This window comes from Phaseolus vulgaris, chromosome 1 (genome assembly GCF_000499845.2).
Source record: "Phaseolus vulgaris cultivar G19833 chromosome 1, P. vulgaris v2.0, whole genome shotgun sequence".
Classification (NCBI taxonomy): Eukaryota; Viridiplantae; Streptophyta; class Magnoliopsida; order Fabales; family Fabaceae; genus Phaseolus; species Phaseolus vulgaris.
Window position 1 is genome coordinate 4,409,764 of NC_023759.2, and position 13,783 is coordinate 4,423,546.

A 13,783-nucleotide genomic window follows, 5' to 3' on the forward strand; every position below is an offset into this window, starting at 1 on the left:
TTGAACGATCATATGAAAAACTTAGATTTTAAATGAATTAATTTGAAAGTGTCTAGATTTGTGTTTTGATGTTTTCATAAAAAAAAAAGTGTAAATTTTTTATTCAACACAAAAGCTACTTAAAAATGGCTTAAAGTCAAAATCAATTTTCCATTCATAGTTAATTCTATAACGTGAAATCAAACATGTAAGCGTATATTTAAAATCATGTTAACCAATATTTTAACATAACCATATGTAGAATATAAGGTGAAATCAAACATGTATGCACTGATAAAACTAGGCAAGAGCAGTTGCACATTAATAAGAAAGTACTAAAAGTTTCTGTGGCCAACAAAACTTATATACAGTGCCAAAACTTCTTCATATTCGACCTAGGAAGAACTTGGATGAGTGTGGCTGCCTTCGTAGGTTGTTATTACACACCTAGGATCATCCTTATCTCTCTCCACTCTCTTCTTCACAGAGCATCCATCCACTGAACATCTATAGTAATTCCTGTGATAAAAAAAACTTTTAATGATGAGTATGCTACATTTAATTTAATCATTAAAACAGAAAAAAATATAACAAAATATTTCCTAAGAAATGTTATCTTCATCTTTCTTATTGTTTTGTGTAGTGTTGCACTATGTTCATTAGGTTGTGCGAGTGCGTGTTTGTGGTAGGCCTTTTTGATGCACCTACCCCTCAATTTTCACGTCAAAATCTTACAATGATATGCAGAAGCTGTAGCCTCAAGATAGAAGTGGATATCACACTTGGTATAGAAGCATAACCAAACATATGCTAATTAGGTCTGAGATGCAAGAATGTGATTTTATGTGCTTACCTTTACTCTCATCGTGTAATTTGGTTTTGTTAATCTATTTCATCTTTAATTAGCAGCATGAAAATTAACCATTTATTTATATTATGAACACAAGTTGAAAAATCTTTAAGGTTAACATATTCTATCATTAGCATCTACATACCTTGGATTGGGGTTGTTCTTCACCATTTTCTTTCCGTACTTCCTCCATCTGTATCCATCGTCTAGTACTTCAATCTCTGAAATTGTTTTGAATGCAACTCTATCTCTAACAACTTGCCTATTCTCACGTCCACTAGGATCTCCAAATATTACACACATGTTTACATCAGTCAACAACTATAAGCAAAAGGGATACAATTATTTTAAAATGTTCACATCAGTTGCTCTAGTAATCAGTTGAATTAGTCATTGAAAATGGCTAAATAAACATATCTCAAGCTACAAAACAAAACATGTGACTCTAGTGACACTTTTATCTCATGAGGAACTACAACATACATAGGTTATATTTTTATGTGCTGATATAGACTGTGGTTACAACACTGTTGTTTAAGAGTTTTAAAATCTTTGTCTAAGAGTTTTTCTGTACTACTGAGACTTTTCAATGAGAAACTACAACATATATTTATATATACTTACTGTTAGAAGACCCCTCAAAGTAGCTTCCACTTCCGCCAGACCCACTTAGATGAACCTGGTTTGAGACATTATTCTCAGGAGAAAAAGACTCAAAATCATCCAATTGCAAGTACTCAGAGAGCTCAAAAGGCCACTGGTTGCAGAAATCATCACTGTCAGGTGTATCAGGTGGTGGTCTTGGATTGTTGTCTGTCATTTTGCCACAACACTGAATGATATGAAAAGAAAGGATCACGGCGCAGACAATATATAAACACCCGCCACAGTGATAGTTCTATTTGAAAGGCTGTTTCATGGTACCTTCCTATGAGCAACAAGATTTAGGAAGTTTCAAAGGTAATGAGAAGTAGTAGAAAAAAGAATGCCACAAACCAATTGATGTCGATGAAATATCTAAGAATGGTGATCAATAGAGGACAAAGCATGAGTGGGGTACAGTTAGAGATGACTTGGGGAAGACTTTCAAGAGATGCTAATGTTGATTGAGCAACTTAGACCAATTAACCCTTCACAGTACAAGTCCAAGTCAAAAGTGATTGTGTTTTCTTATGGTCTAGTGAAAGTTTCTTCGAACCACAAGACGCTACTTTCATATGAGCCACCAGAAAAGTGACTTCATCAGTGTTACGTACGTTCTTCATGTTTTGACCATTCCTTTCTTATATAACCAATTGATTATTCTCTTATATTACGTTCACATATATATGTATAATATTATAAAAAATTTATGGGAAAATACATAAATAAATATGGAAGTACTTGCATACTCAACCCATTAAAAAACTTATATATATATTTATGTTATAATAAAATTGTTAAGTAAATAGGGTTGTCGAAATATTATTATTTTACGTTGTTTTACCTCTCTAAGTGGAGGAATCAAGCTACCTTCTAGATTATCTTTAGTGTGCCATTCAACACTTTAATGGGTTAAGTGCTTTCTCCAAAAAAGTGGAAAACAAAGAAAAATATAGAGTGAAAGTGAAAGTCTGATTCCTCTTTCTCTCTATCGTGGTAGCAAAATTATTAAACAAGAGTTTAATTTCAATGTAACATATAAAGTCTTTTCTTACACAGAAATCAGGTTAGGAAATCGCTGTTAAAATAGTTTTTCTTTTCATAAAAGTTTCAAATTATCAGACAAATAGTTACTTGAACGAAAACTCTTTGCTCTGCTGATAGTGTGGGTGCCTGTGCATGTATTATTTTCAATTAAATAATCTCAAGGCACACACACGATATATATTTTCACTCTCTTGTATTATAAGTTTGTGTGTTTTACTTTTATTTGTCTCAATATTTCTAATACGATCTCTTCTACCAGGAATCGACAAACTGATAAGTAGAATAATCGGATGATGACGGTTCAGCTTTTTGATTAAGATTAGGTAAGGAATAAGAGATAAAATTTAATTAAACACTAAAACATGATTAAGAAGTATTAGGTTTAGGGTGTAGGATTTAGAGAAATATAAATAAAAGGTTACTTGTTAATGTTTGTTTTTGATCTTAAACATGCAAATAAACAATATATCGACTGATTTGTATCGGAATATTTTTCAAGTATGGAAAAAAAATTAAAAGATACGAAGAAGATTGAATCAGCTTCATAGGAAACGTTCACATCTTTATATAAATTATAAGAACATGATAATGTTTGTATCCTTCCTTTGTATATTTGATAGACAAATCTTTGAAAACAGTGTAAACAGTTCTTATACTGAGGAAACGATGCTTCTGTTTTTTTTGCCATCACAATAATTTTCACCCACAAAACTTGAATCCAAAATCTTATTTAAAAGAACAAAATTCAAGGTTATTTGGATCAACTACTTGCAAGTGTTTTTTTTTATAATTATTACATTCAGCACACATAGTATATTACAGAAATAATATACTTTTGATACGTTAGATTTCATTTAGCTTAAGAAAATAGAAAGGTTTTATTTAATTTCTAGGAAGCTTATCTTCTAGCAAGTGCTTTCACATTCATGTGTCCCTAAGTTAGTATAGAATCAGTTGCGTTGACTTGAGTTTGCTTTACAGAGAGATGTGCATTAATTTATGAGAAGGAAGAGAGGTGAATTTATACCAAAATTGTGGTAATAGGAATCTTAAAAACACACTTCTAGGAAGTTCGTAGGTATCTTCCACGACCTTTCATGTTTGAAGAAACAAGTGGTGATCTCCATCTTCTTTTGTTCGAAATATAGCCAATAAAAGTGTTTGGCATCATGTTATTCGTCACCAATGGCCTCAACATTCAACATGTTAATTCATATGACCCACATGAGGATAAAACTTAAAAGGTTTATTTAGATGAGGGAAAAGTAAAGACAAAAATATATTTACTTAATTAAAGAAATTTTTTGATATACAAGACTTGATTATATATGTGTAATACTTTAATAATATAGTTTGTGAGTAGTTTTGGTTTCCGTGATTTATGTGGTTCAATTTCGATTCATGATAAATTTAGTTTTGATCGTTTTTAATTGCTTGATTTTATTCTACGTTTAAAAATATATTTTTTATTTTATCGTGAATTTTTAATTCAATCTTTAACAGGTGTGATAATACAATCATATGTGACATTTTTTTAATAGTAATTTTTTTTATGACTTGTTGTTAATGTTACCATAACTAAAATGTCAAATTGTCAAATTATATCGTGATGTTGAACATATACATAAAAGCTTTATATATAGAAAATATATATGATATTAAATATTTAACTTTTTAGAGTCAATTATTTAATATAAAATAATTTATATTTAGTAAATTATGAAATAGTAAAAAAATTAAAATAAAATTGTGAAAAGTCATTTGTCCTACTTAAAACAAATTAACTGATTAGATAATTGCATAATTAAATTATTTAAAAATTGATTATAAAATAACTAAAATTATATATTTTTTTAAATATGGATTAAATTAATTGAGGAAATTATAATGATTATTTTTTTTATTTTAATATATATACCCAAAATCAAGTAATTAAAAGTATTATAGAAAAAAAGAATCCATACAAAATTAATTAACTTATAAAAGTCATATTTTTATCGTCAATTTAAATACCTATTTATTTTGTCTTTCCTCGGTGAGAACAGAACCTAAAGAAAGTAACTGTGATTGTCAGTTCATCTTATCAAAACATCACTCCCACCTTATTTCTGGGAAGCATCCTATATATTATTACTTTGTCTGTAAAGCTGTGCTGATAAATTTATATAGTTATATAAATTGGGTTATATAATTATATATGGAATGTAGAATCTAAGCATTACCGTTTGGATAAAAATTACAAACAAGTTTCTAAAAGTTTCTAAAATGTTTTATAATTTAGTTACTATTACAACTAATTATTTTAGTTTCTAAAAATTATTTCTATTTGATGATTTTCTTATAGTGTAATATCTTCATCCATTTAACAATTAATCTCTCAACGAGAGATTTAGTTTGGAAAATAATTTCCTTCTCAATTTATTACTCCTACACCTACCCATAACATTTATTTTAATTAATAAAAAAACTAACTTAAAAAACTATTTTCATTTTGTTGGAGATCTCACATCGATTAAATATTAAAACATTTCATAATATATAAGTGGGTGTAAATCTTACTTTATAAATCCATTTTTATGTGGTTGAGTTACGCTTAAATTCACTTCTTAATATGGTATTAAAGTCATTTCGAGTTTATCCTAGCGAGAGTTTGATGGACCTATCGTGTCACCCGATATTGGATCACCCATAAATATATAGTCTCACGTACGAGTTAGTTAGTAGCCTCGACGTGAGAGGTTATGTTGTAGATCTCACATCAATTAGATATCAGAACATTTAATAGTATATAAGTGGGGTGGAAAACTCACCTTATAAGTTTTTTTTTATAAGATTGAGTTAGATTTAAAGTTCACTTCTTAATCCTATTATTTTTATCTTCACATAAACTAATATATATTCTAAATATATTTACCAAATCATTCTTATTCATTCTCATAGTTATACTCAGTGAAACCATTTTTATTTTATTTTTTCAAATTCATTTAATCCATTTTTAATTCATCCTTTTGGAAAGATTTTCACAAATAACAAATTAGTTTATAGTAAAATAATTTTTTTTATTCTATTTATGTCAATTTGGCACTTTTAGAAAACTTAAAATTATTTTTGCATGAATATAAAAGTTGACAACTGATCACATAAAATTAATGCCCTGTAATTCAAATTTTAATAATTAATTGATTTTAAAACAATAAATCATAATTACTAAAAGTTTAGAGTATAGTGTGAAAAGATAAAAAAAATTACATAAAAAAATTATTTTAAAAAATAAAATTTATAATAAATAAATAATTTTAAATATATAAAATAGCGGTGTAATTAAAATTCACAAATTATAATATGACTAACATTTATAACAAATAAACATTTCACACACAACTTATAAACTATGTGTTTAAACTTATGATAGAAAATACATAATTATTTTATTGTTATCTCTAAAATAGTGTGATTTAAATGATAAGACATTTCAATGAAGAGAAAAAGTGTATAGGGGAGACACTTAAACTAAGGAGTTGCTCATGTCTTAATATTGTTAATAAGAAAAAGGGTTAATTTGTAAAAAAAAAAAATTGTATAAATATAATATGTTAAAAAAATTAGTGATAAAAACACTATACAAATTTATTAAATAAAAATTAATTACAGAAAAAAAAATTATACTTTATTAATTAAATTAAAAATTATTTTATAAACTAAAAAATATTAGTATCAAAAATTAATTTTTATTATTAAAATATAATTTAAAATTAATATTTAATTAATTAATTAAATTTTAACTATTAATTATTTAGATTTTATAGTTAATATATAATATATTAATAACTAAATATTAATTAAAAAAATATTTATTAATAATAAAAAATAATTTAGATATTAATAATTTTTTAAATATCTAAAATAATATATAATTCAATTAATATAATAATTAATTATTATTTTTTAAAATTGACTTTTTTTTTTAATATAATAAAAAAAATCATAGTTTCCCAAAAAATAATTATTGCTTTCGTCTTGAGCAACCAGTTTCTTGACTGTTGAAGTTCAACTTGATTGACTCAACAAATTTATTCATCAATTTATGTAATCAGTTAAATCATGGACATGACATTTATAATAATCCAAAAAAGTAGTCTAAGTTCTCTTTTTAGGTTCCACATATTTTTTATAGAAGGGTCCACTCTATATTGTGTTTGATAAATTGAGAAAAAAAAAATATTTATAAACTATATCTCTAATATTCTCTTTAGATCATCTCTACTGTAGTTATTTATGAAAATTATTTCAGAGTTAACAATGATCCTTAAAAAAAATTATTATTGGAGTATAGAAAGTGACATTGTTTATAATATGGATTAATTGTAAGACCTAAAAACAAAGTTACTTTTTTTATTTTTTATACAAATTAAACACAGAGTTTACGACAACTTGCATATCCTATTCAACCATTTAAATTATATTTCCATAACTAAAAAATTTATTACTAAATTGATGTTTTATATAAAATATTTGAATCTACATAACATATAATATGCTAAGACTATAATTAGATAAAGTAATTAAGCTATTTTATAACTGTTAATCGTGATTAAGTGTCAAAAAAATTTCTCTATTTATAAAAACTGTCAGACTAATCAATTTGGAGCAATTAAAAAAATTACAAACCTTCCCAAAAATGTTCGTCATGCATACTATTCTCCCTTTTCTGTGTACATTTCAATGGATACCACAAGTCACTTCATAATACTTTTTGTTATTTTATCCAATCAAACTCACCATTTCTTCTACTCTTCGTCCATTATGACAAATATAAACCTGCCAAAATTATAATTTTTAATAACTTTAATAAGTTGAAAATATTTTAAAATAATACTTAAATTAATTCTTATTTCAGTTCTTAATAAATACATTTATATCTAATTCAATCATTCAAAATCAATTTGTGATATAAAGTTTATATTCCACTAATATAATTTTTTTTTTTTTGACGTATCCAACATAAAAAAAATGTAGATTTATATTTAATTCAACTACATCAGTTTCTAAGATTATGTTTATTTTTTACTTATTTATATATATAACCTGATTTTATTTCTAATCGTAAGCGATCTCCAACATTTATATTTCATATGTAATTTTTCTTTTAATAAAAATTTATTTATATATATTATATTTTTAAAAATAAACAATTATAATATATTGGTAATACGCTATTTAATTTTTAATATAAAATATTTATGTATCCACACTTATTCACACAAGATATTAATAAAAGAACTAAATATTAAGTTTAAGAGTATGTTTGTTTCTAGTAATTTATTGTTTATGAACAAGGATTAGGGTATATCACTCATTTATATCGAGTGATTTATGCAAAAGAGGAGAGGATAGTATACCTGTGAAAAGTAAATAACATATATATTCTTCTTAAATGAAGAGAAGATCACAGAAAATCAGCTCATCATAGTTGTTTTTCTCATTTTGCCTGTGTTTTTTTTGGTTTTACATGCACGTGGGCATAGTGTCTCCGAGAGCCATGAAATTTTTGAAGAAGTGCACAACTTTCCTTTTCCTTGACAAAAGCTTGGTGTGTGAACAATTTACAAGCATTCTTAACATAAAACCATGAAAAACAGATAAGAAGGTTGAATAATTTGAGAGAGTTTGTTTGTGAGAGTCTTGTATTCTTGACGAGGTTTAGATCCAAATTAGTTATAGCACTCTAGAATTATGTTAGTAATTAGATAATATGCTATTTGTTTAATTTTTTGAAAAGTTCAATAACAGAATATTATTAATTTTTTTATCAAAATAATACGTTAATGAAATCACTAGGATGAAAAGTGGATTTTAAAAAAAAAGTTGAAAAAAATGGATCTAACACTAATCTTATCTATAGAAGCCAAAAATTGATGAGGAGAGAGGATGCACGTTGACTTGTAACCTAGGAAACGCAAAAGATGGTGATGATTGGAAGAAGACGATTAAGATTATGAATTCACAGTTCCTTCAAATACTGAAATTCCTTTGGTCCACTCACTCTTCTAAACCTTCTTACTGCCTCTCTCATAGTCATAGTCACCTCAATTTTTATATTCATTTAATTAAATAAAAATTATTTTCTATCTTAATTGTAAAGCATAAAAATAAAATATTTAAGTAATCTAAAGTCTATAATAATAAATTAATTGTGATATATGATATAACTAATAAATCAAACAAAATATTATTCAAACAAAATTAATTTTAAATTTTATTTCAAGTACTTGTTTTTTAATGCATATTAAATCTGATTAATTCATGATAATTTCTAAATAAGAAATATAAATATTTTTTATAGTAAAATTGTACTTGCATTTCGTATGGGATGTTAAATAACATTCACATTTCTTTCTAGTTTTAGAACAAATACTCACATTCCTAATAAATTTTCGTAAAAGACTCTCTCGTTTTCATATAAATATTTATTTTCCTTTTTTTTAATAAATGAGATCATCATCCTTGTATCTTAATAAAATAACACTCTTCTTTTTGTTGTTTTATTTAAAAATATTATAACTTGAATTTAAATAAAAAGTTATGAAAATTTAAAACTCTAAAATATAAAAACTAAAGCACTTTTTATAAAAATATCATAAAAAAATATATTGTAACTAAATTATAAATTATCTAATAAAAATTAAAAAATTAAGAAAATATTATTTCAATACATAAATAAATAAATAAGTAGCAGTAAAGTATATGATTATTTTTTAAAATTTATTATTATATAATTAATTTTTAAATTTATTATTGTATGATTAAATTTATTAAATTATTATTATTATAGTCTTAAATATTTTAATAAATTATTAATATTATAGTGCTAAATATTTTTAAAAAGAATAAAAAAAAAGTCAATATAATATATTCATTTTTTAGTTTGATTCTTTTAAATTCACTTCAAACATAAAAAATGGTTGAATCAAATAAACAAAATGTATTTTTTTAGTTATTTTTATTCACTCAAGTAATTATTTGTTTTTCTTAAATAACTTAGTTACCTGAAATGGTTTTAAGAATTTATTTATTAACACCATCTACCTGATCTTAACTTTTAGGACCAGAAACAAATAGACCAAAAACTATTTGAGTATCAGACTCAGTTTAGGACTAGAAACAAATAGACCAAACTATTTGTGGTAAATGGGCTTTCAAAGATTTGGCTGTTCTTGTTCATTAAAGATATTTCCATGTTCTATCCTCCTTTTCTATTGTTCAGTTTCTGTTATTGGTTATGAAATTCATATTCAGACAACTGAAACTGCATTGTGGAATTTCAAAGATACCTACAAATATTCCATTTTTCTTGTGATAAGAACATGTTACATAGTCATTCTAACTAAGATAGATTCAGCCCAATCATTCACTTGAATATATAAGTATTCTTCACTGAATGTTTTCTTATCCACGACCACTGGTGTCAATGGTAGATTTTAATGAAATGATTAGATTTGAATGTATTAGAGATAAATGATGATAGTAGTACCCTCTTCAGTTCAAGTAAAACTTGGCTTAAAAACCATTCTAGTGCTTTTGTAAAGGATTATTTTGGAAGTGTTGAGATTTTCAGTATCTTGCCTGCTGAAATTGTAACCTTGTACCTTGATGTTACTTGGAATGTTGTGCTCATATTGGTGACTTGCTATTTGCACTTTATGGAGGATACTAGACTGATACAACACAATATCAAAATTTATCCTCAATGTTATAATAGTCTGCGTATGATCACAAAACTAATTGGTTAAGCATCAGAACATCAAATTGTTTCATTCATATAGAGGAGGAAACAATTGATCTGATTTGTCTGAAAATTAAAAGGACAATTATCTCATTTTTTTATAATGTCTTCAGGTATTTTTTTCTGACAAATTGTGTTATTCAACAGCATTTGACCTACAAATGACACTGTTCTTTCTTTCCACCTATAAATTCTGCAAGAATACTACTAGTTTATCTAGTAAAAACATAACACCAATAACATAGTTGTTACAGTTGTATAAGGAATCAGATAGCTAAAGAAGATAAATTAAGGTAACATCATTAACTGATTCATCAAATCATCACAAAGCCACAGATCACTTCAATAAGAACACGATACAACCAACCAAAAAACTCTGATAAAAACTCAAACAGAGGCAACCCTCTTGCCCTTCACACAACATCACTTCTCTTCTCTCTTCATATCTTTATTTATCTAGTTCTTAAAAAGTCCAGCAAGCTCAAGCAACCTTAACTTCAATAGTCCGTGGCTTCTTAGGCTCAGGAGGAGGCAATTTCTGCACAGTGACACTTAGCACACCATCTTCACACACTGCAGAGATTTCATCAGTGTTTGCATTTTCAGGTAACACAAACTTGCGCATGAACTTTCCAACCCTTCTTTCCATTCTGAGATACTTTGCCCCTTCTTTCTCTTCTTCCCTCTTTCTCTCTCCGCTAATCAAAAGCATGTTATCATCTTCAACCTGAACCTTTATGTCCCCACATTTCAAACCCGGCATGTCGATCTGGAACACATAGGAATTCGGATATTCCTTCACATCCGCAGGTGTTGCAGCCACAGCTTTCGCGTCCCGCACGTATGACCGTGTCGGAGCATTGTGTGCCTTGTCCCCTGCACCCTCCTCCGACATGTCCATGATGTGATGCAGCGTGTGGAACAGAGGAGATTCCAAACCCATGACCCTCAAATCCATCACTTTGATACGAAAAAACACTGCTTAGAAAGCCAAGACTTTTGTTTGAGATTTTGTTCTGTGAATGTTTCTTGACAGGGAAGAAGGTAGGTGGCTTTTTAAATGGGGAATGTACATTGTTCCAGAAAGAAATGGAAGTTTCTGATGAAAACTAATAGCGCTAATTGCAAATAGAAGTTTCTGGAAGAACAAGATAGCAGGTATGTCGGAAATAGAAGTTTCTGAAAAGTAGAGTCGCTTAAGTTATGTTAGTGGTCTTTGACTTTCTCGATCCTTCCAATGACTTCCAGAATATTGAAGTGATTATTATTATTATCCCCTTTTCTCCTTAATACGTTTAAGTTCAATGGAATAAACTAATAAAAATATTCACTTTTATAAGTTCTAATACATTCTTAATTTTTTTAAATAATACTTATATTCTTTTTCGATAAACAATTACTAAAAAATAATTATTTTTATAAAATATCAAATTTTCTCTTCTCCAAATAAGAGAATGTGAAGCAAAATATAATTAATAAACAATGATAATTAATGTAATCAATATAGTTTTAAACTTCATGCATGATAGATAAATAAAAGCAAATTTGAATAAAAATAATAATTAAATAGGAACGGAGGAAGGTGGAGTATTGTGTGAAAGTTGATTGATTGATTCATTTGTTTAATTCCTGAATTAAAATTTGTTATATCTCGTAACTTTATGGTTAAAAAATCTGACAATTTCCTTTTCTTTATAGACTTTAACAATTATTTTCTTAACATACAGAACATTCTCTGATTGTTTAATCATATTTACTTAGAAACATTATAACATGGTTTTTATAAGAGTTATAGTTATAAATTAAAAAACAGAGATATTACATATAATTTTAAAATATATAAAAACTTTTTTTAACCTTTTAACAAATATAAGAAGGAAATGGAGTGGTCCAATTGTAGCTTTTAACAAGAATGTGACCTAACAAAGAAACTTATATGTAGGATTCCTTACCATAAATCTTAAAGATACTGTAACACCTATGACTATGAATGTAAATTACATTCACCTTATACTTAAATAAATTATTACTTTATTACAATATAATATATTATTTCAAAAAATAATTGTAAGGTGGATATTTTTTTTAACAGTGATGTCAAAAGGGTATTTTCCTAAACTTTATTCTTCTTTTTAAAGTGTTTTATCTTTTATTTTATGTTAATATTATAAACATTCACGACTCTGTTTCATAAGCCTCTACTACCTGAAATTTCATGATAAAAGCTTTTGAATCATTAGAAAATATTTAAGATGAAACTTGGCTATTGTTTAAGTTCTTGAAACCGAACTTGGGATATTACAAAGATCCGTTTGTAACATTCATGATATTTAAAAGATCAATATATATATTGTTCTAAATTAAATTCTGCTATTCCCTGAGTATAACACATGACAAGTGAGGGATTTGTCAAAAAAGGATGAAAAAAATAGAAATTGGACAGCAACTGAAAAGATGATCAAACCAAAATCACTGCTGATATTATCACAAAACTACAAAGCAAGAAATGACATTAATAAGAACTTGTAACCAAATCAAGCAAAAACATCTTGAAACAAGTGAAACTTAAACAACTTTTGGGCTCTAACAGACACAATTTGTTTAGTTCTTCAATCTCAAGCAACTTTGACCTGAATAGTCCTTGGCTTCTTAGGTTCAGGAGGAGGCAATTTCTGCACGGTAACGCTGAGCACCCCATCTTGACACACAGCAGAGATTGCATCAGTGTTTGCATTTTCAGGTAACACAAACTTCCGCATGAACTTCCCAACCCTTCGTTCCATTCTCAGAAAATTCACCCCTTCTTTTTCTTCTTCTCTCTTTCTCTCCCCGCTAATCAAAAGCACGTTATCATCTTCAATTTGAACCTTTATGTCACCAGATTTCAAACCCGGCATGTCGATCTGGAACACGTAGGAATTTGGATATTCCTTCACATCCGCAGGTGTAGCAGCCATCGCTTTCGCGTCTCGAACGTATGTCTGTGTCGGAGCATTGTGTGTCTTGTCCCCTGCACCTTCCTCCGACGTGTCCATCATGCGGTGCAGCGTGTGGAACAAGGGAGACTCCAAACCCATCACTCTGAAATCCATCACTTTCTGAATTTGAAAATATGAAGATTTCTCAAATATTCGTTTGTTCTCTCAGATTTTGTTCTGCTTATGTTTCTGTGCAGAGAGGATATGGAAATGGGTATTTATAAGGGACAGAGATTATTCGAGAAAGAGATCGAAGTTTCTGAAGAAAATAAAATTGTGCTGTGCAATCTTTCTCTAAATTCTAGTACCTTCGGTTATGTACAACTTCTTCAGAGGTTCTTCTCCGTCTACAATGTTCTAGAATTTTTGTCCTTGTCGTGTAACCAAGACTGAATCTTCTCTTGTTTTTTCTTTAAACTTTTGGCATTTAAAAATTTTTAGGGTTTGAAACATTGTAATTATTTCTATTTTGTGATTTAAATTAAATCAATTATTATATTATTG

General features: G+C 27.4%; 3 protein-coding genes across 3 annotated transcripts; all 3 read right to left on the bottom strand.

Annotated features, from left to right (window-relative positions):
- Positions 1-174: 174 nt before the first annotated feature.
- Positions 175-1,693, bottom strand: LOC137816724 (probable WRKY transcription factor 50). The gene is made up of 3 exons (XM_068619997.1): positions 1,454-1,693; positions 975-1,113; positions 175-498 (listed from the first exon to the last, which is right to left on the bottom strand). The coding sequence occupies exons 1-3, from the start codon at positions 1,647-1,649 to the stop codon at positions 375-377; spliced, it is 459 nt and encodes a 152-aa protein (XP_068476098.1). The 5' UTR covers positions 1,650-1,693; the 3' UTR covers positions 175-374.
- An 8,862-nt stretch (positions 1,694-10,555) lies between these two features.
- On the bottom strand, positions 10,556-11,377 carry LOC137816725 (17.9 kDa class II heat shock protein-like). Its single transcript, XM_068619998.1, has one exon. It carries the CDS (start codon positions 11,257-11,259, stop codon positions 10,783-10,785), a length of 477 nt encoding a protein of 158 aa, XP_068476099.1. The 5' UTR covers positions 11,260-11,377; the 3' UTR covers positions 10,556-10,782.
- Positions 11,378-12,761: 1,384 nt separating this feature from the next.
- Positions 12,762-13,563, bottom strand: LOC137816726 (17.9 kDa class II heat shock protein). The gene has a single exon (XM_068619999.1). The coding sequence runs from the start codon at positions 13,391-13,393 to the stop codon at positions 12,917-12,919; it is 477 nt and encodes a 158-aa protein (XP_068476100.1). The 5' UTR covers positions 13,394-13,563; the 3' UTR covers positions 12,762-12,916.
- Between the last annotated feature and the right edge of the window lie 220 nt (positions 13,564-13,783).